At 34.8% G+C, this 26,985-nt stretch overlaps 2 protein-coding genes across 3 annotated transcripts; one reads left to right on the top strand and one right to left on the bottom strand.

The window, feature by feature from the left end:
- Window positions 1–12,419: 12,419 nt before the first annotated feature.
- Window positions 12,420–14,121, bottom strand: LOC149954437 (uncharacterized). Of its 2 annotated transcripts, XM_090170340.1 has the most exons (5): window positions 14,066–14,121; window positions 13,348–13,439; window positions 12,949–13,211; window positions 12,735–12,880; window positions 12,420–12,643 (listed from the first exon to the last, which is right to left on the bottom strand). In XM_090170340.1, exons 3-5 carry the CDS (start codon window positions 13,133–13,135, stop codon window positions 12,602–12,604), a joined length of 375 nt encoding a protein of 124 aa, XP_090026466.1. In that variant the 5' UTR covers window positions 13,136–13,211; window positions 13,348–13,439; window positions 14,066–14,121; the 3' UTR covers window positions 12,420–12,601. The 2 variants fall into 2 exon arrangements, 1 of the variants encoding a protein (XP_090026466.1); XR_016480107.1 differs by having other exon boundaries at window positions 12,420–12,880; window positions 12,945–13,211.
- A 1,312-nt stretch (window positions 14,122–15,433) lies between these two features.
- Window positions 15,434–25,020, top strand: LOC149954436 (carboxypeptidase B-like). The gene is made up of 11 exons (XM_090169057.1): window positions 15,434–15,553; window positions 16,869–16,950; window positions 17,054–17,190; window positions 18,341–18,452; window positions 19,418–19,519; window positions 19,908–20,012; window positions 20,452–20,562; window positions 21,959–22,052; window positions 22,862–23,064; window positions 23,679–23,763; window positions 24,812–25,020. Exons 1-11 carry the CDS (start codon window positions 15,462–15,464, stop codon window positions 24,985–24,987), a joined length of 1,299 nt encoding a protein of 432 aa, XP_090025183.1. The 5' UTR covers window positions 15,434–15,461; the 3' UTR covers window positions 24,988–25,020.
- Window positions 25,021–26,985: the final 1,965 nt, after the last annotated feature.

The following is a 26,985-nucleotide window of genomic DNA, read 5'->3' as shown; positions in this document are numbered from 1 at the left end:
CAGTATAGTAAGAGTTTAAACACCAACCATTAAGATGCCACTAGAAGCGCAGTAAAGGTCTCCCGGCAGTATAGTAAGAGTTTAAACACCAACCATTAAGATGCCACTAGAAGCGCAGTAAAGGTCTTCCGCCAGTATAGTAAATGTTTAAACACTAACCATTAAGATACCACTAGAAGCGCAGTAAAGGTCTCCCGGCAGTATAGTAAGAGTTTAAACACCAACCATTAAGATGCCACTAGAAGTGCAGTAAAGGTCTCCCGGCAGTATAGTAAAAGTTTAAACACTAACCATTAAGATACCACTAGAAGCTCAGTAAAGGTCTCCCGGCACTATAGTAAGAGTTTGAACACCAACCATTAAGATGCCACTAGAAGCGCAGTAAAGGTCTCCCGACAGTATAGTAAGAGTTTAAACACCAACCATTAAGATGCCACTAGAAGCGCAGTAAAGGTCTCCCGCCAGTATAGTAAGAGTTTAAACACCAACCATTAAGCTGCTATTAGAAGCGCAGTAAAGGTCTCCCGGCAGTATAGTAAGAGTTCAAATTCAAACCATTAAGCTGCTATTGGAAGCGCAGTAAAGGTATCTCGCCATATTAGTAAGAGTATAACTTTAAACATTTGTGGTATTTGCAGTAGCATATAAATATATTTAAAATGGTTTATATACAAGCCATTATTAAACTCTAATATTAAATAAATAGTTTTATATTGCTACAGTAATGGTTTAAAATTAAACCAAATAAATAAATGTTAAATTATCTGGAAATATAAATGGTTTAGAACTAAACCAATTAAATTTAGAATGGTTTTTATGAAATCCTTCGATGGATTGGATTTTGGATAAAAAGTTTATACACATTAATGGTTTAAATTTAAACCCTTAGTTTTTAGAGCGCACCGGTTACGTTTTTACTTTCCCACTAAAAGTGCCGTAATTAGGCATTGGTTGTTTTGGCCCCCACCAAGGGTCCGTGAAGGGAAAGGGTGCCGTTTGGCATTCTAAAAGCTTAAACATATTGCCAACTAGACCTACTTTAAGCCCGATATCCGTAGCAAAACCATGGTGGGGTTGACTCCCGCCAAGGGCGCAAAAATGCAAGGGGCGCCATTTAACACTCAAACTATCTCTAAGTTCACCATTAAATATTAATTTATGGTTAGAAATAGGAATTTAAAATTCAAATTTCGCGGGCGAGCTGAACCGATTCCGCCAAAATGTTATGTGGGCTTTGTACTTGTCTACACGTTTCAGAGGTCCGTCTTTACTTCATTTCATGTTAGCTGGTCTACGAGCCAAGGCTGCTCAATATTAGATTAAATAAACAAGGAAATCCGAATCCACTGCGGCACTGCCACATTTTTTTCTAGAAATTTCCCACTGAAATGATTGAAGCAATGGCCTTTGATTCTTAAAATAAAGACAAACACGAGACGAAATCCAATTAATTCCATTCGTGGAACTTTCAGCGAAGCTAATCTAGAGGTTGGCGACCTTTATTCGACTAATTTTAAGCTGCTTTTAATTTTTTTTGAAGTTTCCAAGAAGTGTAGATTTAATACAATAGACTTCACTAGCCTCTAGAATAGCTAGGCTAATACCTTAGGCCTAAGTCATCAAACGACTTTTAAAGTTCCTAGACTTAAGTCAAGATCCGCTTTAATTTTAATTCGTCACGTGTTTGTCTTTACTCTAAAAGTTTGTTTTAACAAACGTTTTAAATTGAGATATAGCGCACGTGAATCAGCGTTACGACGTTATCTTTAAATTGCTTCGTTCAATTTTGGTGCGTTGGATTAGTTGACTAACTGTGACAAACTATGTCGCACAATGTCGGCTTTTATTAAATTTTATTTATAAAATTATTTATATATTTCCATTTTTTGTTGTTATTTACATTTATTATTCATAAACGTGAAATGATTTTAAAAATGAGAAAAGCGGAGAAGGAGAGCAAAGGGCAAAGAAGTTTCTGAAGGTAAAAGGAAGCAATTGTTTTTGGGCTTGAAGCTAGAATGGGTTTGGTCAACTAAGTTCTAGGAAAAGGGAACGGCTACGAAAGTAACGAAGACGTAGCAAAAACGTTGGAAGAGATTGCAGAGGAAGTGTCAGCCGTTGGTATGGAGTCAAAAAGAACTGGCCCACAAACTAGAACAAAATGGTCTGACTACAAAAGCATAGAAAAAGGCCCAAGATGAAGAAGAAATCATAAGTATCAGAAAAGCGACAGGGGGTGGACCCCACCAGCCAGAACAAGTTATGTTTTTATTGGTATGCCAAGTGCGGGGTGTTTTCATATTACTCCTATGAATACTCCACCGAGCGTGTGTGGTAATACTCCCCTTAATTTGGCGTGGTCAAATATTTCTAAAAATAGAGAGTGTCACTATTTAATTGAAATTTAATTAAGCTTCCTATATAAAAAAATATTGACAATAAAAGATATTGTCAATGATTTGGGTATATAGGGTGTTACGGAAAACTATATCATAAATTATAGGGCGTATTCTTTGGATGCTACTGAATTGAAAATGTCTCATGAACATGGGTCCTAAAGCGTTTCGTTTCAAAGTTATGGGCCCTCGAAAATTGGCCGTCAAAACACAAAAACCACTTTAAAAGTGAAGTCCTCTATTCTGCCTTGATCCCAATTGTTTTCAGTTATTACACATAAATTAGTATCAAAAGCGAATTATTTCATTAGAAGTAGGCTACGTGTATTATTGAATTTAAAAATGATTATGGTCAACGCAGTTACAAATAAAGAAAAAAACATTAGACCCCGTCACCCGGTCTGTAGTAAATAATCAAGAATGATTCTAAAAGAAATGGTAGCCCAAAGAGAGCAAAATGCACAATTTTCTCTCGCCTAAGTTTCGAGTCATTCGGACAATACCAATACCCACTCCGTCTGCGTTGAGTTTGCAAGTTTTCTCCCCACTGGTTTAAGGAGTTTTCCCCCGAGCTCTTCGGTTTCCCCTTTCTTGAGGTTAACGGTAATAGTTAGTGTAGGGAGCTGTTGGCATTGTAACCCGTCTACCTAAATTAATGGCTTTAAAAGTCGCTTGATGAATTCCCTTACGAAAATTAAAACTGTATTTGTTGATCTTAAAAAAGACTGCCACAGTCCCAAATACATCCTTAAGTCAGACGTAATTCATACATACTTTTATACTAAATTTAGATTTACATTCGGTTGCACGATATATATGAATTTAAGTTTTAAATAAGTTGGTTTAAACAAACTTCGCTAAGACGTTTTTAAATCTGCCATATTCCCAAATACATCCATAATTAAGTTTTTATTAAGTCTTAGATTTAAAATTCAATTATTTGTGAATACCTTTACCAAAAGCGAAGTTGCAATTTTTAAAAACAGACTCCTTTTAAGCTGCCAAATATATCCTGCCTTCAGAGATAACACATTCATATTTGGAGTGAAAATCGAGACTTATTTAAGATTACTATATTTTGGTTTGTTTAAGTTTCAAATTAAAACTTGGTTTAAGGGGTTTTACCCGGGTTCTTCGGTTTCCCCTTTCATAAAACCTGGCGAGGTTAACGGTAATAGTTAGTTTTGGGAGCTGTTGGCTCGCGTGGCATGAAGGGCTTGCCACCACCCTCCAACGCATTGTAACCCGGCCACCGGAATTAATGGCTTTGAAAGTCGCTTGATGACTTAGGCTTAAGGTGGTGCCAAGGGTATTAGCCTAGCTGATTATTATTATTATTATTCCTTTTTGAAACTGCCACATACAACCTAATTTAAGATTTATTTCAGCTCTGGGATAGTCTTATTTAAGACTCCTAATAACGGTTAATTTCAGTTAAATTGAAGTCTGATATTTCCCCTCTAAATTTAGTCTTGTTTAAGATGAAAAAGAAGGCATGTTTAAGATTAAATTTAAGCGTATATTACTAGGGTTATTTTAAACTTATTACTAGCTGCAAATATAATATTAATTTTATTATCAATTCTATGCAAAACAATGCATATTTTAGTCTTGATTTAAACTGCAAAAATAATGCATATGCTAGTCTCAATTTAAACTGCAAAACTAATGCATATGGTGGTCTCAAATTAAACTGAAAAACAATGCATTTGAAAGAATCAATTTAAACTGCTTATATAATGCACATTGTAAGAACAAATTTAACTGCAAAACTAATGCATATTTTAGTCTCAATAAACATTGCAAAAATGACAGCAAATCTGGCCTTCATTTAAACAATAATTTAATTTATTATGTTTTAAGATATTAGCTTCAAATCCATAAATGTGTATGATGACGGCTTGTAAGCACATTTATTTCCTACTAAATTCGATACTCATTTAGGATTTATGTTACAATGGACATAGAGCCAATAAAACCACACTCTTCAAGCCGTTGATCTTCTTATTTAGCGATAAACCTAAAGGAAACAATACTAATATTTTGGTTTCGAATTCCTTAGTATAAAATAAAAAACTATTGGATTTGATACCAAATTGTGTATGGGGCACTGTTTATACGAATGGACATTCAAATAATAATTTCTTGAAATTAATCGGTTTTCTAGGAACGAACTAAGTTGTGCGATTTAGAGCTAATTTATACCAATAAGAAATTGTTAAGTCCATTATGAATTTTTTTTAGGTTATAAAGAAAACCGTTTCGGCTTTACAAATTTTGCTTTTAAATAATAAATCATAAATGGTTTGAATTTACCCACAAAACGGTTTACGCAAATGCAATAAATGTAAAGGTTCATAGGTGTAAAAAATGGTATGAACATTAAGTTGTGTCAAAGGTATGCCCAAAGGGGGTTGGGACTTGGAAGACCCCCTTGTCTATGCCACTAGAGCTTAACGAAAATCCTAAGGCACAAAATGAAGAACAATTGCTGTAACCAACAACTTTTGTTGAAAGTGCCAAGAGAAACATTTTGTTAAATTCATTAATTGAGCGTCAAAGTTAGTTTTATAAACAATGTACTGCCAATCTTATATAAAGAATATTTCAAGGTTTAAGTAAGGATATTTTACATTCCATTTTTGTATTTCATTTATGTTATTAAGGCTGTATTTTTAAATCTAATTCAAGACTCTTTCATATCTTATCTTTTGAGATTTATGTTTAAGTCTTATTTTACACTTGATGGGAAAGAATAGAAAAACAGTCGTAGTTAATAGCTATTTAAGTCTTATTTGAGTTTTAAATTTATTTTTAAAAACGCTGTAATGCCAATCTTATTTAAAGACTACTTTAAGTTAAAAATAAGGATATTTTATACTATATATTTATTTCATCCAGGTTCCTAAGTTTACTTTTGAAACGAATTCAAGATTTGTTTTTATATTCATTCTTAAGATTTATGTATTCCTAAAATCGAGGGGTAGGGCAGTCTCATATAATCTGTACACCGAGTTCGTGCATTTAGCACTGTTAAAGGTACATATTTTCAAGAGTTCGTGAGTTCCATTTAGCACTGTCAAAGGTACGGCAGTGTACACCGAGTTCGCAGAGTGTCTTACCCCTCGCCTAAAATACTCATCTTCCAGTGTTATACAAGTCTTCTTTTACACTTGATTTAAAACAAAGAAAGAGCTAATTAAGTCTTTTTGAGTGTCAAAATTGGTATTTCAAAATATAACTTGTTGAAATTTTATTTTCAGCCTACTTTCTTTCTTAAATCCCAATTGATTCTTATTACAGCCTAAAATAAGTCTCCTGTTTTGGTAAGGGCGAACCATGCAAAATTATCGAAGGGAATTAAAGTTGATAAAAGATAGAATTGACGGAACTTTTATGTAATGTTTAATTCAGAAACGAAATTTCGATTCCAACAACCAACAATATTAATATTGGTTAAGACCAATGTATTTTATAATTTATTGTATATCTTAAATTAAGACTTTACCAAGGTTGAAATAAGAATAAGTTACACTGCGTGATTTAGTTTTCATCGAGTGTAATTAGACCTTTTTTAACTTAATTCAAGACTTGTTTTAAGCTTAGCTTTTGAGATTTATTTTACACTGAATTAGCTTTTACTACAGTACATTTCAAATCTTATTTAAGACTTGAATAAAACCGAATGTGTACTTAAACCTCAGACATTTTTAAGAATAAAATAAGTCTTATTTGAGCCTTAAATTAAATTATAAAAATGCTGAATTGTAAACCTAATTCAAGACCATTTTTAAGCTTAACTTTTCTGATTTATTTAATACTGAATATACTTTTTTGACAGTACTATTTTAAATGTTATTTAGGAATGTTTACTAAAAATCAGGATCATTTAAGAATGAAATAGGTGTAATTTGAGCCTCAAATTAAATCTAAATAAGGATAACTTACACTGCACATTTTATGTTTTATCTAAGGTATTTAAAACGTTTTTCAGTCGAATTAAAGGCAGTGGCTGCGCCGTGGGTAGGTTAGGCAGGCAGTAGCTTATTTTCATTTAATTAGAGGCCCACAAATCGACTTTAGGGACCCCGTATCTGAAATTTGTAATGACACTTTATTATTATTACATTCTCGATCTTGACATTCTCGGTACTCCTTAGGGGTCGGAGTGTGCAATAACTGGTGGCTTTACCGGGGAGTCGGGGTCCGGCTCTTGTAACCCATAAGTGCGGTGGCGCACTGAGAGATGTTAGCTCTGATCAAATGGTCATATCTCCACCTCCGACTTCGGTCAGGTTTGGGCTGGATACTGAACTTCGGCTCATGATAACGGAGAGGGTCCAGGCAAAGTGGCCGCCTCGGCGGATTGGGTAGCCTGCTGTGGGGCGGCGGGCCTCCAAATTCGGGCACGGCGGTCCTGTTTCTCGGCTTTTTGGGGTCCACTGGGATCTCCGGTGCCAGCTGTGCCGGGTTACTTGGGCTGCTGTGTGCTCGTCGTTCCTCTTTAGGAGCTCTCTCCAAAGGGTTTGACTCTCTCCCTTCATAGGTAGGGTGTCGGCCGGAGTTGCTAGAGCATCCGCTCTCAACGCCACTGCTGTGTGCGAAGTGGCGAGTTCGTCGAACCATTGCTGCACCTTCTGCTGGGTTGAACGGCTTGCGTCAAGGGTGCGACCATCAGTAGTAGAGTTCTACTGCCCATTCTGGTTTTGTCACCTGTCAGGGCTTGTGGACGCTGGCGTAGGGCATTCTGATGATAGACCTCCGGTGGTGTGGTTTCAATCTTACCGGTACACCGGGCTACAAATTCTGATACATGCTCCTTAGTGGTTGATTGAGGATTGAATTTCTTAATTTGTTTGGGATTATATTCCCTTTAAAACATAAAAGGGGCCCCATAACTGATAACAATTATTAATCTACACTGTTATTCCAAAAAGTTGACAACTTAACCATAAAAGGTACAAAGCAGTGAAACCTATACTGCACCTTTTTCGGTTCGAAATTGAACTTTTGAAACTGCAGATAAACTATTCAGATTTGAACTTTTGAAACTGCAGATAAACTATTCAGATTTGAACTTTTGAAACTTCTTCAGATTTGAACCTCGAAAACTTGTTCAGATTTGAACCTAGTAAACTGGTTCGGATTTGAACCTAGTCAACTGGTTCGGATTGGAACCTAGTAATCTGGTTCGGATTTGAACTTAGTCAACGGGTTCGGATTGGAACCTAGTAAACTGGTTCGGATTTGAACTTAGTAAACTGGTTCGGATTTGAATCTTACTTTAGGGTTCTATTCTGCCACTGAAAACGGAACCATTTAAGTTCACATAACCACCCATAGTAAGAGCACCTCTAAACCTCTTCACCCACCTTCAGCAGGATCAATAACGAGGCTCCTGAAGTTCAATTACCCGCCTTTAGTACGTTCGATACCGAACCTTTCGAAGTTCAATTACCCGCCTTTAGTACGTTCGATACCGAACCTTCCGAAGTTCAATTACCAACTCTAAATAAGATCAACGCAGAACCTCATTCGGTGCAATTATCCACCTTCAGCAGGATCACTGCCGAGCCTCCTGAAGTTCAATTACCCGCCTTAGTACGCTCCATACCGAACCTTTCTTAGTTCAATTACCCGCCTTTAGTACGTTCGATACCGAACCTTCCGAAGTTCAATTACCAACTCTAAATAAGATCAACGCAGAACCTCATTCGGTGCAATTATCCACCTTCAGCAGGATCACTGCCGAGCCTCCTGAAGTTCAATTACCCGCCTTTAGTACGCTCCATACCGAACCTTTCTAAGTTCAATTACCCGCCTTTAGTACGTTCGATACCGAACCTTCCGAAGTTCAATTACCAACTCTAAATAAGATCAACGCAGAACCTCATTCGGTGCAATTATCCACCTTCAGCAGGTTCACTGCCGAGCCTCCTGAAGTTCAATTACCCGCCTTTAGTACACTCCATACCGAACCTTTCTAAGTTCAATTACCCGCCTTTAGTACGTTTGATACCGAACCTTCCGAAGTTCAATTACCAACTCTAAATAAGATCAACGCAGAATCTCATTCGGTGCAATTATCCACCTTCAGCAGGATCACTGCCGAGCCTCCTGAAGTTCAATTACCCGCCTTTAGTACGCTCCATACCGAACCTTTCTAAGTTCAATTACCCGCCTTTAGTACGTTCGATACCGAACCTTCCGAAGTTCAATTACCAACTCTAAATAAGATCAACGCAGAACCTCATTCGGTGCAATTATCCACCCTCAGCAGGATCACTGCCGAGCCTCCTGAAGTTCAATTACCCGCCTTTAGTACGCTCCATACCGAACCTTTCTAAGTTCAATTACCCGCCTTTAGTACGTTCGATACCGAACCTTCCGAAGTTCAATTACCAACTATATTTAGATATTATTTTGTATTTCGCGCGGTTTTTTCGAATTTCTCGCGTGCTTAGTTCCCTTTTCGTAATACAGATGGCGCTCAATGTTCTAAATACCTTTAACAAAATGTAAACTGCTTTTCCAAAGAACTGCACTGAACTGAATTAAGAATATCATCGTCTGCTTATTGATCTGACTTCACTGAGGCTAAACTTTGCCTCTTATATTAAATCAAATTTAAATTTTATTTATGCATATTTTCCAATATGTTCCTTTATTATCAAAGATAATACTCCTATATTTTCCTATAAATCGACTGTTGAATTTCCTTTATTCCTATAAATTTTATGGTGTTTTACAGTCACCACTCTGATAAATCAACAATTGTTAAAAAAATCTAAAGCCCTTTCAGTAGTCACAGCAATTTCTGCAATTGGGGCATAGAAAATTGGGCATTAAATAAATCCGAGAGCGTGAGGGGAAAAATATAAATGTTAAAACGTTATATATTCCGCTAAGGTTCGCCTTTTCGACTTCTTCGGTGGGTATTACTTATTAGAACTCCGAGGTGATATACATAAATTGTAAGTTGAAAAATCTTATTCATAAATGGGAAGCTTTGCCGTTGCCAGGGACGTACCTTTGGGGGGGGGGGGGGAGGGTCCGGTTGGAGGCTCCCCCCAAAGCTTTGTAGAGTTTGCAAATGGAGGTGGACTTGGTAAAATGAAAATTATTAAACATGTTAGTTATTAAAAACTACTAAATTGATTGTAAACGATGTTGCAACAAGTCATTTAGAATTTCCCAGCAATTTACTTCCCTGAAGTCATTAACTATGTTTGAGATTTCTATGTAGTTGCTTCTCCTTATGTATAACTTACAAGACCTGATTTCTATGCTAGTATATAGTTCCCTGAACTCCAGTCTATCAATTTACATTCAATCCTTCGGTACTTCGCGTGTACATCCCTAATATCAAAACTTACAACTTTACGAAAATGAATGTACGTAGGTACACTAAGTATAGTAATTTTAAGAACCATTTATTTGTAAAGATAACATTAAAGATGCAATTTGGATATAGTAGCGCTCGCGAAAAATTAAAACTAAAAAATAAACAACTGTCGCAGAAAAGTGACTCGTACCTTTGAAAGGAATAAAAACAGCAGTGTCGTTAAGCCAATCACTCCCATTGAATATTGGAAAATTAATAAATAAATAATAAATTATATCGCAAACAAATTACAGAATTTTCTGATACGAAATAATTTGGAGGCCCCTTAAGACGACTTTTGGAGCCCCCTACCAAAATTTCAAGTAGGCCCAGGCCAACCCCGGCTTGTTGCTGGCGCCGCTACTGCCTGGAATAACGGTTTTCTTGGGGCCATAATTACTGTTTACCGTCGAAACTCATTGTAATAAACTTAGTCGTCCTTCAACCTCGATCTGGCTTGCACAAGGCTTCGCTGGAATATTTAATTTTATATTTTTGCTTTGGTGTTTAATTTCTAAAGCGGGTTTGCAACCCCGGACGTAAGGCGTCTTTAATTTATAATGCGATACTTCGGTACTTTTGATAACTACAACGATTAAGAAATTATAATAATTTAATTGGATAACAATACGACTATTTGTCACAGTCGGGTATAATAATAATAATACTAATAATAATAATATTTATTTCGTAAAAAACCAACTTTGCAGGCAACCACAGAGGCAAAGCCTAAACGTGATGGTTACCGGACCGGGACAATACAAACAAATAAATTAGATTACAGAACGCAAAAAAAGTTAAATAAATAAAATCAAAATAAAAAATTATTAAATTAAACATAAGATAGATAAATTTAAAAAATTTTGTGAAAGCCAAATGCCAAAAAGAAATTCTTCCCGATGTCGGCGGGCAACGAGTTCCATGTACGAGCACTCCGGATGAAAAAGGACTTTTCCAAGGACGAGCATCGGGCAAAATTTACACAGTACGTAAGGCAAGACTTCCGGGTACTAAATGTCATGTAATCGCAAAGATTGAATGTCGCTGACCTGGTCAATTTCAAGAGTGTGATCATATCACAAACGTCTCTGCGAACAGTTAGTGGTAGTAGATGAACGTCAGCTAGGCTAATACCCAAGGCAACGCCATAAGCCTAGTCATCTAGTGACTTCTAACGCCGGGTTACAATGCGGAGGACGGTAGTGGCAAATCCTTTTCGCCACGTGACTCAACAGCTCCCTACACATACTATTACCGTTAACCTGAACAAGTGTTTATGGAAAGGGAACCGAAGAACTCGGGGTGACTTAAATATTGCTCATAATCAATGAACAGGGATTTTAATAAAGCGTGGTCATAGGGGATTTTTAGTCAAAATTGATCTAATACCGAAGGTACCACCTTAGGCCTAAGTCATTAAGCGACTTTTGAAGATATTAATATAGGTGGACGGGTTACAATGCATGCCTATTACCGTTAACCTCTACAAGTTTATATGGAAGGGGCACCGAAGAACTCGGTGGAAAGCCCCTTAAACCAATGGGGAGAGAACTTGCAAACTCAACGCGGAAGGAGTTGTTCCGAGTTTTCACCCAGTGCCACAAGCTGGGATCGAACCCGGCTCCTCTTGCTGCGAGGCGAAAGTGCTAACCACTACGCTAACCCCACTTAAACAACAAATGATTGAGATTCGCGAAACGGGTATAGGTGGCGCCACAGTCGTAACCCCTGCAGCTTGTTTGTCTGCGTACTTTTTTGATCAAAACAAACGATTAATATGGCGGATTTTAGGCGCTAAGGTTTCATAAATTGCGAAGTACCTTTTTGTAGTAATACTGCCCTTAAAAATATTACAATTCGAGTAAATGGTGAGAAAAGAACGTTGGAGTTATCGTTTCACAATTTTCCGAAATGCAAAATCTTTTTAATGTGTGGTTAACTAATATAAAATCAGGGAAAATGCCTAGTTAGTGGGCACAGATTTGCAGCGCCCATTTTAAAGATAAAGACTTTTTAGAAAGAAATGGAGATACACAAATTTTACTTGTTATTACTGATTTTAAAGTCAATATTATTAAATATTTATCATAATAACTGTCATTTAGATGAAGAGAGTTCAAGACACGCGTGAAATGCAGTGCCATTCCAAGCAATAATTTACCATGTAGACTTATTACAAATCCACTGTAACTAAATGAAAAGATAGGACCCTACGTTTTGTGAATAGTTTTAAGGGTTATCTGTTTTATAATACACTGCAAAATAAAGAAATGCTAATGAATTAAATTAATTTTAGGTCCAGCCATTCCATTGTCATTATCGCTGGAAAATATTACATTGAGGCTCACAAAATTATGCGTTAAAAGGGCATATTCTTCTATTTTGTGTTGGACCCCAATTTTCCTATCTTTGCCACCCTGATGATTTGGTATGAGGTTTCGAGTTGATTAATAACATTTCGAGCTATTGCCGCAGATCCTAATATGATTAAAAATAATACTGTAAATTCAAACGGGTTTTATTTTTAATACTTATTTGCATATCTTAACATTTTTATTGATCTAGTTAAGTGGTTTCTTCAATGAATTTCAATTGCTTTTAAATTCGAATTAATTCTATAATACATTTGTTTTTGCCTTTTTAATTACCATTTTTGACTTTGAGTAGAAAATTCATAACATAAATAGTTCAGTTCATTTGTTATCTACAAATACTAATTGGCCAAAATTTAAAATATTAACTAATTTAACATATTAAAAATTCCTTCCTTTCCAACTTAGTTTATTTTGTGCCACTGCCCCTTCAATTGATATTATCTTCGCTACAAATGGACTCTCCACAAATATTTCATCCCGACTAAAGGCTAGAAATAAATTTTTGAGACTAACAAAGTGACCAAATAAGAGTACATCCACCTTTTTAAGCCAGGCAAATTTAACCCTCAAAACTCTAACCATTTTATTTCCGTACAAAACCCAAGGCACAGTTAGTTCTTTTCCTTTATTTTCCCCCACTTCTAAAGTCAGAAAGTTGGGATAGCTCTCAGTATCTTTATATATAAAATAGACCAGCAACTGCATGTTTGAAAAAGCCTGAATTTCTAGAATAATAAGTAAAACAGGTTACATTAAACAATTGGGTTTTAATAAAAAAAATATATTTACCCACTATTGCATGAACAATGGACACTTTCAATGCTGTGTTTTCCATCACGGACTTCAAATTTTAACTTTAAAGAATGTGGATCCCCTTTTGTTTGGCTCGATTGTATTGCATATCCTTCAATAATAACAAGTCCATCTTCTTCGTTTGAAAGAAAAAATTTCAAAGATCCTTTCGGACTTCCTTTAAGCATCCGCACACCTTGTTCTATGGATCAAGAGTAGACTACTCTCCAATATACTTAAAAATTTCAAGCATGGAGCGATTCACTAATATACCAAATAAAATTATTTAAAATACATTATACATCATATTTGAAAATGCTAAAGCTACTAGTCTATGAAATTAGAACAATCTGGGCTTGTTCTAATGAGAATATAATAATTTAATAAATTTCCTACATACCTTTAAAACTTTAAAATTCAAACTGATCCCGTGTATGAATTCTCCAAGGCCTACTCATAGTATTATTAAACTCTATATTACGAATTTAATACCTATTGACAGGTCAAAATTAATAAATAAATGTCGTATATACACCTTTGCTAATACGAAACATTCGAACACGCTTTAAAAAATATGCTAAAATCGTTAGTAAAATGTTTTAATTGATGTTATAAAACGCGCATTTTCGCATAACGCCATTACCCGTATCACCCAAATATAGTTCTAGGCAGCTGTAGTTTTCGGTGGCGAATAATGTTTTTAATATACCGGGTGGTTAAGAAAACCCTGATTTTCGACATAATTCCTCTTCGGTTATTATAGTACATTTATTAAGTTAATGTACAAGATGATTAAAAATTGGTATAAATTTAAATTTCATATTCGAAATATATTTAATACATCGGAAAGATTGGGTGTACTCAAATATCCGTGACATCTTGTTGTTACTGGAACCTTTCGAATGATTAAAAATATTAATGAATATAAAATACTAAATTTAATTTTTTCATTAAACAAAAATTTTAAATTTTGCATCAATTAAAAACTTTTAATTTAATATAGAAATCTCTTGGAAAGGTTTTAGGATTCGGATGTGAGAAAATATAGGATTCTGCACAACTTTAACTTAAATTTTATAATGAAATGGTGATCTTTGAAATAGGAAATTTGGACCCACCTGTTTTATGAAATTGCGAACGACATGTGTCTATTTCAACTACGCTTGAATCGAAAATTGGTTCTAAAGTGCGTCGGATGACGTTGATTTGTCATAAATTTCCCGTACAAAATCCCACTTTTTTATTGAGCATAAGACAGAATTATCTCTAACATAATCTTCTAGATTACCGACGTTATTAATTAAAAATGAAGAAAGATAGAAAGTTTGAACTAATATGCAACAGAAAACCAATTGCTTAATAACCACAAATTTCTTACACTATAATTTTACCTTTATAATTTTCTTTAATATTTTGTGAGTTAAAGCGTTGATAATTTTTATATTTTATATTGTGCCAATTTACCTCACCCTGATAACTTATATTGAAAGCTAATCTGATAAAATAAGCTACGAAAAGAAAATGTGGGAGTGTTTGGTCTTACCAGAAGTAAATCACTGCATCTAGTTGCTGGTAACCTAACCAACTACCTTATTAAAGTAAATGATTATTGTTTATTTTAAATTATAATTTTGAATATTTGAAATTTAAAAATTTGTTATATAATGCACCGATAATTTTATTCTTAAAAAGATTATAACCTCAACTCAGGCCAAACGAGAAGAGGGGGTGAAACCGTTACCAATTACCGGGACCCGTAATACCTCGGGGCCCCGCATTTGAAGACTCCTTTAAAGTTTCTTTAAGTAAACGTAACAACAGATCCCTTGAGGGCAGGAATTATTGGTTTACCAAGGCTCGGCCAGCTTTCGGCGGCCAATCTTCGAACTAAAAGACCCCAACAATTTTAGCGACCACCATCGTGAAAAGAGAGGACTGAAAATTTTAGCGCTCAAAAAGAGTGAAAAGAAAGGAGGTACCATTTCGCCGCTCAAAATTTCACAAGCGTAAGCGGATATCACACGAGTTAGCGCAAACGGTGTACTAGTTGAGCTGCTCTTTAACAAAAGTGCCCATCACTGACTACTAATTAGTGCCGATAATCTCAAAAGTCATAGGATAGCGACTACCATTGGAACCCTTTGGACCCGGCAACATAAAAACTTAAGGTAATATTTTTACTTGGTTATTTTGTCATTGATGTTGTAGTCTTTTAAACGTAGTCTAATTATAGTATCACAAACTAGCTCTATAAAAAAATAAAAAAATATTAACTAATTTCATGGAATTATTGGATTAGGAGGCCAAGGTGGATATTAATCGTTGCGACAATTGGGGTAATAAGGCTTGCTTTTAACACGCGCTATTTCACAGATAAGGATAATCTTATTTTCCATGACCAGCGAATTTATTTTCGAATTACCGATTCTTTGAGAACTAAAGCATATGCGGTGAGTGATAAGTGGGAACGTATAAAAGGACCTAATGTTGTTTCGCAAAGGAACACGAATAACAATGACGCGCTTCGGGCTGTGTCTGTTTCTGTGCCTCGTGGCGGCCGTGCCCACGATCAGGGCCGATGACGAAGAAAAAGTTGATTATACCGGGTAAATATTTCAATGATAATTAGCTAATTTTTATATTCTACGTAGTGATAGTGTGTATTTAAAAACCTTTAAACAACATTTACAATGCAATTTGATAATTTTATTTATGCAATATTAAGATTAATGAAATATAAAAATAATTAGTTAATTATTTAATCTTGATAAAGAGGATGGTTTTTCATAAAGTGGTATTTCATGAACTTCATTTTTGGCAAAATGTAATTATTCGATATTTTGGTGTTACAATCAGTTATTTCACTTATTTTGATTAAGAATGTTACGTTAATTATAATGGTATTTTATGAATTTAATTTGAAAATAATTATTAGAAATTGTTGTTTTAAAGTATTGTCTTTTAGTTTAATTAATCATAATTAAATAATTAATTAATTAATAAGTTTAAAAAGATTTCGTTTATAGCAGTGTTATTTTTAGAAATTAATTCCCGACTAAAATATAAATATTCTATGTGTTCGGTGATGAGCTTTAAGAATGACCCGCAACCATCGTAATTTTGGTTGCCGCCGAGAACGGGCCAGGGCCAAACAATAATTCCAGACATAAGAGTGCCGACATTAGTGTAAATATCATAAAGTTTTCAGGGAGCAATTTGACAGAAGCATCAAAGGCTGTACGGCCACCGATAGTTTGTAGAAGTTTCGCAAAATATAACTAGCGCCAATTTCTTCTTGCTTCTCCTAAACATTTTGTAAGAAATTATAAATTTTGTTAATATTTAACTTAATACTCCGTTAAAGAAAGGAAACAAGAATCGTGAAATGGCGCTTAGATCGAGCGAGTGAAAATGTAATGGTCTAAGCGATCGACCGCTATCGATAGCTGTTAACTCCCTATTTACAAATGACGCAAAGCAATTTGTAGCAGCGTTATTAAATGATACAGGGGAAGGGATCACGCAAATATATCACTTCACATATAATTTTTAAATACTGGAATCGAAATTATCAATTAATTTAGAGTACACTAGCAACTTTTCTCATTTTAATAGAATGTTAAGCTTCGTAAATCAATAAAAAGGATTTAATAATTTCAAGGCTTTGGGGTTATTATATTAGCGATTTTATTTAGGGTGTGGGTTCTTTCCAATTTTTACTATTCGTAACGAGGGGGAGTGTTTATGCAGACAATTTTTAGAGTAATTGATTATAGACTTGATTTTTACCAGCTGAAATATAACTATACTTTAAAAAATTAAAACACTTTTATCGTAAAATTATTTTAAATTATTAAATTTATATTGCTATATTTGTAATTTTTAAAGTTCTTGTATAATTTTGTTATTGGTCATTTATAGATATATCGTTGTGAGAGTGACAGTTTCGAGACAAGAAAATGTCAACTTCTTAAAGGACATGGAAAAATATTTCCTTAATGAGGTAAATAATGAATATCGATACATCAAATGAAATTACAGTTAACTTGACGCACCCCTGGTGAGCCACTGATCTGAACTGCTGATAACCTATTTTTTTTCTGTAGATTACCTTCTGGAACGAACCCAACCTACATCAGGGGTACACCTTGCTTCAAATTCCACCTCAGCACAGGCAAAACGTTCTTCTCTTGCTCCAACAGAACGAACTGCCGCACGAGATTGTCATTCCGGACTTACAAAAGTAAATCACGTATAATATCATTTTAATTCCTATAGTTTCCCGTAAGAGTATTTACCCTACTGTTATTATTGGAACTAATTAAGAAGATCATCAAATTAAAGGGGTAAATATTTAAAATAACTCTTTACGGAAAATGCCAACAATTTTCGGGATTATCTTCTATTAAGGGGGAAGACTGTGGCCATTGTCTACTTTCGCGCTATTTCAAGCTAAACTCTTTTAATTTTGTATTTTAACTTATAAAATTAATATTTAAAAGAAATTAAGTTATTACGTTTTAATTCGGACCCCCGGAGCTAAACAAGTTGGGCAAGCACCCAAACTAGCCTTTAGTTAGGACCTTATATCTCGTTAACTATTAATATTAGAATTATCAAAATTATTTTAAGCACTAGAGGAAGGTTCAGCCTAATTAGAAAAATATAATTCAATTATGTAATTGTTAAAACAGAAACGTTCAGCTTGAACAAAAAGGAGCTTTTACTATATTCTTCCCCCTTCACTTCTTCTTATTAACAACTAAGCACCTCCGAAAATATCCAAATCCTTAGGAAGGAGCGGCCAATATTGAAACCCTTTAGGGGGTGACAGAAATACTAGTGGATATCTTTATTTTAAGAACAAAGGAAAGTACCATTGTTCGTTAGATTACTAATATTACCACAGTCACAACGAAAATTAATACTTGTTGGATAAGAAGCAAATATAATTCTTAGGTTTTTTGTACTTCATCCTTTCAACAATATCGAAATAAGCCCACCCAGTAGAGACTTCCGGGAATGTAATCGTGCCCGATTGCTTGTTTAAAAGTGAGCCTAAGGGTTAGCTACATTTAAAACGCTTTGAAAATAAAAACTGATTCGAAACATTAAATTGTCCTTTTTTCTCAGTGGCGCGAAGAAGTATCGAAATAGTGGCACTTGGCAGCCACTTCGTGACATATGCTTCAGAAATGTTATCGCTTCAAAATGATGACAAATTTTTATTCTGGCTAAACAATATATAAATTAATAAATCGGAACGTAAATTTTATGATTAAAATATTAGCTTTAAGATTTTTGGTAACGAAAAATGTGCCGTTGTTGGAAGCGTGCCGTTACTTTAACCTTATGACGGAAGCGATGATTATTAAAAGCTACGTTTTCTCCAGGGCCATTGACGAAGAAGCGAGGGCCAACAAAGCAACACCCGAAGATCTTTCGTACCTCGTTCAAAGATCCGTGGCTAGCTTCAACTACGCCAAATACTATACTCTCGAAGAAGTAAGATTGACTTCGTTACTTTCGATCGCCGCACATCCAATTTAAAAATAACTATCACAACTTAAAAACTTGCTGAGGTTAACGGTATAAGTTAGTGTAGGGAGCTGTCGGAAGGGCTTTCCACCACCTTCCTACGCATTGTAACCCGGCCACCGGTAAATCAGGCATTGAAAGTCGCAAGCTGACTTGGGCCTGTGGTGGTGTTTAGGGTATTATCCTAGCTAATTATTATTATTATTATTTTAGACTAATTTCACGCCATCAGTGAGGTCGTTTGATGTAATAGTAAGATCCTCAACTATTTCCCCCTGACTGTCCTTGTATTCAACATTATTGAAGTCATGTGGGATGTGGGAGAGGGGGGAAGCATTATCTATTAACGTTTTCTTTAATTTGACAAAATTAAGTCATTGCCAATATCATAATTTTATGCCAGAACCTATATAATAAATTAATAAATAATTAATTAATTAATAAGAATCGCAATTTGAAACATGTTTTCTTAATTATACAAGTATGATTCTTAGACAATGATGTAGTTAGTCAAATTAAATTATAATTATGACGCGACAATAATCAGTAATTTAGATGTGAACCAGTTAATCGTGATATCCATCACAGTTCTTACAAAATAAATCAAATTCTTTCTATGATTGTTACTATGGGAAAATGACAAGTTTTAAGGATTCTCCTGTCAAAAGTTTTAAAAATTGCAAAAAAAAAATTTTTTAGAAAATCATTAAAATAGCATAAAATAAAATTATTGGATTTAGTTGAAATAATTCTGGATAAATAACTCCGAGATATTTTCGTTTTCAGTTGTTTAAAACCATTTTCAGTTTTTAAACAACGTTATGATCTCGGAAAAATAATGAAGGATCGAAGTTGTTGTAAATCAATGGTCCAACGCTATAATGTTCTCAATTCCCACCAGTGAAGCATTATCGGAACCCTTTTACTTTCAGATTTATAGTTTCTTGGACACCGTTGCAGCTGAATTCAGCCACTTGGCGCAAGTTTTGACCATTGGAAAGACTTACGAAGGGAGAGCCATCAAAGGAATTAGGGTAAGTTTTATTACTGTCGCTTCTACCAAGAGTAGATTTACGGTACTGACAAACGTACGACCTAACCAGTTTACCGAAGCAATAAATACTACCGATTCCAGACTGAATCCGTAACGTCATCTGTCGGATACTTAAATATATCTTATTGATATAATGAAAAATAATCTATTATTTTACTATTGCGATGAATTTAATTAATTTTAATGTTAAATTTAGCTTAGCTAATTTTACGTGTCTTTACTATCGAAACAGGATGGTGCTATACAAGTGGGAGGGTCTCAGTTTGAGAGATGAGCTGAACGTTATCAGAAACCGAGATACACTTTTCTTTCTACCTCATGCCTTAGCGAATCTTCAACTTAATTCTCGTTTTGTTTGGTTGTAATAGATCAGTACCGCCGCACCAGGAACCCGGCCCGCCGTTTTCATTGAATGCGGAATTCACGCCAGAGAATGGGTCAGCCCCGCTACTGCCTTGTACATCATTGGACAGGTAATATTTTTCGCTCTCAATTTTCGTTATCGTCTGTTAAGCAAAAAGAAAAGAGAATAAAATAGAAATAAAAACCAAAATTTATGAAAACAATCCCGCAACGAAACGTTATTTTTTAAATATCCTGGATATTTTAAAAATTCCTAAACATACAAAATTAAGAAAAAATATCTTCATAAACTCTTTTTCAAATCTATTTGATTTTTGAAAAATACCTGAAATCTTCGAAATCACACAAATCTTTACAAACCCATAATTAAGACAAACACCCAAAGAAAAACTCAACGAAATTCTTGTAAAAGCTAAATAAAATATTTTTAAAATACATATACAGAAGAAAATTAAAAAAATACTGTGCATTGTTTTTCTGAATGTGCGATCCCATCGGTTTTCTTGATTCCCTGCTTACGAATTGTTAGATAATGTTTAATATTTGCAGTTGACTGCTGGATATTCGAACGACACCAGTGTGAAGCAATTGTTGAACAAGTACGAAGTCTACGTTATTCCAAGCACCAATCCCGACGGATACGTTTACACTCACAAATCGGTATGAAAGTAATTTGTTTCCTCAATTTGTTCTCCGTTTAGAATTTCTTGCGCATCGCCTTCAGTGTTTAAAGAGAGTAAAAAAATATTGAAAATAGGGTATAAAATTAGTGGGGGAAGTAATTTAAAGAAAGTTTAAATGCATTATAAGTCGCTAGATGACTTGGGCCTTAGGTGGTGCCTTGGGTCATGGTTTAATAATAACTCACAGGGATAGTTCTCTTCGAAAATAAGTTTGATTCAAACGCCATTGGTCCTAGCGGGTGAAATCAGAACTAGGCCTAAGCGGAAACGATTCAATAGGCGAAACTATAAAGTCCAGGGGGGCTGAAAAGATGGTAGTCAAGCGACTTTGTGGAGAACCGCAGCGCTATCTATCCTAAGAAATACGAACTATTATTCATGTTATTTTTCTAATTTTGGTTTAAATTTTGATCGATTCGTCTAAATTATCTGTTTATTATTATAATTTAAAACATTTTGTAATAGAAAAGTGTAAGTTAATTAGCTGTCTGCAGTATATGGAAGGAATAATTTTTTTCTTTAACTTCGCACGGCCAACTATGAACACGAGTTAACGAATCGAAGTTGGCTGTAAAAAGGTAGTCACGTGATTTTGTTTTCCCATTTTAACAAGCTGGTTAAGACCAAATTTACTTTATAGTTTCGCCTATTCGGCGAGCAGACGGGTAGTTTTTTTGGCGCCGCGAAATCCAAAGAATTTTTGCATCGCGTTTCTGTTTTTAGTTTTTTAAATGTTTGCATCAGATAAATAATAACTGTTAAATTTTTATTGATGTAAAGCTAATTGCTATTTACCTATGTGATATAAAAAAAATACGGCTTAAACAATGACATAAAAAACCATGGTGTCGATTTCAGATACGAGATGGCGTTACTATATCCGGATTTGAATCGTTTTTGGGGCGGAAAGTGGGGAGTGTAGAGCTGTAAGGGGGGAAGAGTTTGAAGCAAACGTATTTTTGGCTGGCAATAATAGTTCTATGTAAGAGAACTATCCCTGTGAGTTATTGTTAATCCATGCTTGGGTATTAGCGTAGCTGATTATTATTATTGTTATTATTAAATTTCAAAATCCCTATTTTACGCTTTGGTATATTGCGATAGAAACTTTCAAAAATTTAGGAGGTGAGTTGATTAGTAGAATCTTCTTTGTACTATGATGGAAGGAACGCATACGGAATAGGCGCAAGTGCCAGAATTTTTGGCTCCTACTAATCTTTCACCTAAAAACTTGATAAACGGCTCTACTAGTAGAAAAAACTTGAAATTTGTCGATCTGCCATTGAACAACTTACTTTATACTCCCTTTAAAACTTTTCTTTCCGACCCAACTAAATATTTTAATCTTATTGAAACAAAATAATTTCTTAAAGAACCGTAACTGGAGGAAAACCCGTTCCAGGAGCAGAGTCGTCTCACTGTGCTACGGAGCAGATGCCAACAGAAATCTCGATGTTAACTTTTGCGGTAAGTTATTTATTGAACAGAATAAGTAAAAAAATAAGGTTGGTGAAAAGGTTAAGAACCTCAAGATTTTAAGAAAGCGAAGAAGTAACAAAGAATAACATTAACGGGAGACAACTAAAATAAATAATTAAAAGACTAACTGAAAATTACATTCAATATATGGTTTTTCAGATAGTCTTAGCAGTCGTTTAAACCGATTATATTATATCTAATGATGCAAGGGTAATATAAGCCTTCCTGACATATGAAACCAATATCGGCATTCTTAAATAGTGCAGACAAACGACACAAGTGAGCTTGGCACTGTGAGTAATATCCAGGGTAACAAAGAATATCCTTCGGCAGCAAATATTTTGCCCGTTGAAAATAAAACGCTTTCAAAAAGAAAATAAAGCCGAAATCATGATAAATTATTGAATTGGAACATGATATTGACGGTTTTTAATTTATTTTAAAATTGTTTTAATTTGTTTATGAAATAATAAAAGCCCTGCTTATTTTGAAATTTGTTACAAAAAACTTGTTTTATCTGATATTGATCGCAATCAAGCTAACCTGGTAGCCTAATATCCGAAATACAGTTATTCGTCTACTTGAACGAAAGGGTTTCAGAATCATTTGAAAAATTCGACCCTACTTTTAAGAGGCTTTTCCTTGCGAAATAAAATCCGACCAATGAAATTCGGAAGACTTGGGCAAGAAATTAATGAAACTAGAACGATACCGTGTCCCTTTAAAAACCATTTGATTTCGCCAAAAATTAATAAAAGTGAAGACTAATTTAACAACAAATGACTTCGTCATTGCAGGAGTCGGAAGCAGCAGCAACCCATGCTCAGACACCTACTGCGGAGACGGTCCGTTTTCGGAACCGGAAACCCAAGCTTTGAGGAACATCACCCACAGCATTGGGTCTCGCTTGAAGATCTACTTCAGTATTCACAGCTTCTCCCAGCTTTGGATGTATCCCTACGGATACACCAAGTCCTTGCCCGCCAACTACGCTGACTTGGTCAGTTTAGCATAAGTCTATAATTAAATTCCATGAGTGTGTCAGTTATTCGAAATAATTGCTAATAGCTATGTGGAGAGTGACGTATAATTGACGTCATACCATTACGATTAGCGTATCTTCAAAAATAATTCAAAACAAAATCAACGCCCTTCGAACACGTCGGCCCAACTATGGCAGCGAGGGAAAATTGACGCGTATTTGGCCTAATGAATTTAGCGTGATGTCCCGCGAAAAAGTGTAGTCGTTCTAGAAATGACTCTCAGTAAAGATTTAACACGTGGAAGACGGAGAACTGACACACTTATGTAAAGGTCTATTCACACGAGCCAACTTTTTGATCCAACTAGATGAGTCAACTTTGAGTTGAGTAAACTAGTTGGTTCGTGTGAATAAAAGTTCGATGAGTTGATCCACCAAAAAAGTACGCGAGAAAAAATGGATCACTGATCCATTTTTGCTGACTCAGCATTTTGATTTGAAAAGTTGGCTCGTGTGAAAAGGTCTTAAGACGAAATAATAAAGTCGTTGTTAACTATTTCCCAGAATTTGAGAATTAACTGGGCGAGAAATTTAAATATAATTTTTATTCAACCTCTTTCGTTTATTTACAGGATAGGGTTTCTCGAATTGGAACCACTGCTCTCCGAGCAGTTCACGGAAAAACTTATCGACATGGACCAATCGCCACAGTCATTTGTAAGTAAACCAACTTTTTTAAAAAGATCAATCTTTTTCTAGTAGCATGGGTCCTAAACAGTCTGAAGACACTAAATAAACATTAATATGTTTAAAAAAATACCAGCTTATTTATCTCTCTGTAAATGCAATACATTTATTGCTTAATTAAGTCTAAAGCTAGATTTGCCCCGTCAGGTATCCCGCAAACACTAAACTTTATAATCTTTTAATCAGAAAGATAATTGTATGGATTTCCAGAGCTGCTTAAAATTATAATGTTAAGTATGCGTCAGCGCCAAGAGTGACAGAGTTCCACATTAATAAAATGAGGTTATATTCGATTTAACGAGATGCACATTGGCTATAAATGTCGTGTTCTTAGCAGATATCATAACGCAATAGTGAAGATAAATAAATATTTCCACCTAGTACAATCAGACGTGAATAAATAAAGTTCTTGAAAATATTATTAGCTCAATTGATGTTGAAGTACAGCCTGAATTGCGGGTGAGTGTTTTCGGGTATAAATTTTAATTGTTATATAAAAGGGCGTCAAAATTTTAAGCGGTGGGTGAGCGCATCCAATCTAACCTTCGCCACTGCCAGTTTCATCTGGGGACTACGGGTATTTTTACGCAGCCAACTATTAGGAAAAGAGAAGCCGTTAGGTGGCGATAGTAAAATTTGTAAAATCCGTAGCGCGTGAAATTTGTAGGGCAATGATTCCAGTATGGGAAATGTTAGAGTTATAAGTCGTAACATTACCAAGACCTATTTTTCCAAATAAAAGATTAAAAAAAAGTTTTAATTCCTTGATTAGCCTAATATTGTTCGCAAATTTAAATTTCGCAGCCTTTTCGCCTAATTATTTTGAATCCAAAAGTAAAGCAAAACCTCTAGACTAGTCTAGAAAAAAAAACAATGAAAAAGTAAAATGTTTAATTTTTTTTATTGGTCCGATTTGATAAATTTTTCCGCATTTAATTTTTCCTGAAAACTAAAAACTCTAGGGAATATAGTTTCAGATAACTAGTTGTAGTAGTATACTTTTGTTTTTAAATTTCAGACCAAGCAAGTGGCTCGACCATCGACTACGTGTACGACCGGCTCCAAACCCGATACGCCTTCGCTTTGGAGCTTCGTGACACTGGGACCTTCGGATTCTTGCTGCCTCCGGGACAAATCTTGCCAACTGCCAGGGAATCCTGGGCTGGCATGAAAGCCGCTATTTTGGCGATTTAAGTGCGAAAATAAATCATTCGTTTTTAAAAATGACTTTTGGTTTGTTGATTTAAATGCTAAAGATGGCGCCATTAGAGTCAAATTCCGTCGAGCTGCTAAAAAATAGGAATATGAAAACCTCCTAGCTAAAACCAGGCTGATTAAATGGGCTACCTTTGAAATTTACGATGTGGAGCTTTTAAATGTTGATCTAAACCTTCAAATTCCTCATCTCCAAAATCTAATAAAATTTTTCAATTAACAATAAGTACTATGGACCGGGCTTTTTCGAATTAAAAATTTTCCCTCTTTCAAACTGGAAATTTATACCTTTTTAATACCGAGATGAAAATGAGTTACAAAGAACCATTTTGATATTAATTTATACTTAGTACCTCACACTTGCATTACACAATGGCGTAACTACCACCGGCTTGGCAGACACGTTTCCGTAGGCCCCGCCAGGTAAGGGCCCACAAATCTATGAACCATAAATAGAGGTCGGCGTTTGGATGAAAATTAACCGTTTATTTGGATAATATCCATAAACAGAAATTATCCAAAAAATAATCAGTTATTTTTGGCTTTTTCCCATATTTAATTGTTTCTATCCATGGATAATATCCATGGATAAACGGCAATTTTTAGGATTAATCAAAATTTTGCCAGTTAATTTATCTGCTCCGCCAATCTCTAACCATAAAGAATCTATTCTATGAATTTCATGTAAATAAAAATAATATATAATTATACGAATTCGAGAGCTTTTCCGGCGAATTGACGTACACTAGATTCACTGTACACATTGAATTGCGTATAGTTTTATCTACCCAGAAACACAATTATTTTCTTGAGACATTTCCAGTTGTTCTTGAATTTATCTCCTAACAATTTATTATTAAAGAACATCTTTTAGTTTGGGGTAGGTTAGGCTCGCTTTAATTTTAAAAATGTTTTGGTTGAGGGCCCCTTTTTCATGTGCTCCAATAACTATAGCTACACCACTGGAATAGAGGTCGGGGACGGTTAATCATTATCCATGTTTAAATTGATTTTTTTCGGGGGAAAAATGTAAACAAAGATATTTACCGGTTAATATTTCGGAAAATGATTAAAAAACATGTATTATTCGTAAAATTTGAGCTTTTTATCGAAAAAAACGTCGTTTTCCGATTAATTTTACAAATTTATCAAAAAATTGATCGGATATTACAGAAATATAAATTACTTGATCAAAACATTTTAGGAATAATTTTGAGAGCTTTGTCTATTGAATAAAAGTTAACCATCTCCGACCCCTACACTGGAATTGAAAAACTACTAGTATTCTTAAAGATGGTCTTCGCTACAGCAAGGATAATAACGACTAAATGGTAAGCATGAAATGGAATCCTATGAGCTGTTTAACATTGCTGTAGGATCGGAAGCCGGGTAAATCTACAAATAAAATTATTATCACCCTTCTATGCGCTCTATATCGACATCATCATAAATTATAAATATTTCGCATTTGTAAATATTGGAAGGAAACCACATTTGGAAATTATGTCCATTTTGAATCTTTATTTTTAGAATATAAAAACAATATACTATATTTTGTGTCCAATCTTTAACTACGTGCACAGAGAGATGTTAAAGTTAGATTTATATGTGCGTACTTTAATGTAAAAATATAATAAGTACATATTTATTATATACGGTACACAAAAACTCCCAATAATGTATTTAAATCTTCTCTTTTTTCGGACCTGAATTCCACGATATGAAATGAGATGAAACAATAATTAATTCGTTACTACGTAGATGCACGAGCTTAAGAATCAAGAGGGTTATAGATATACCCCCTCCCAAAAAAATCGAGAGTAGCATCTGTAGTAATTGCCAAACCCAACGTTTTGGCCGTTTCAAAATTGAATCTTAAATTAACCCCAGACAAAATATATGAAAGCCTCTGGTTATTTAATACATGTATTTATACTACCATGAGTAACATAATAGAATAGAGAAAGTATGAAACTT

This window comes from Leiobunum rupestre, chromosome 3 (assembly GCF_980474605.1).
Source record: "Leiobunum rupestre chromosome 3, qqLeiRupe1.1.hap1, whole genome shotgun sequence".
Lineage (NCBI taxonomy): Eukaryota > Metazoa > Arthropoda > Arachnida > Opiliones > Sclerosomatidae > Leiobunum > Leiobunum rupestre.
Note: the sequence above shows the minus strand (reverse complement) of the source record. Positions and strands in the feature narration are given on the sequence as shown.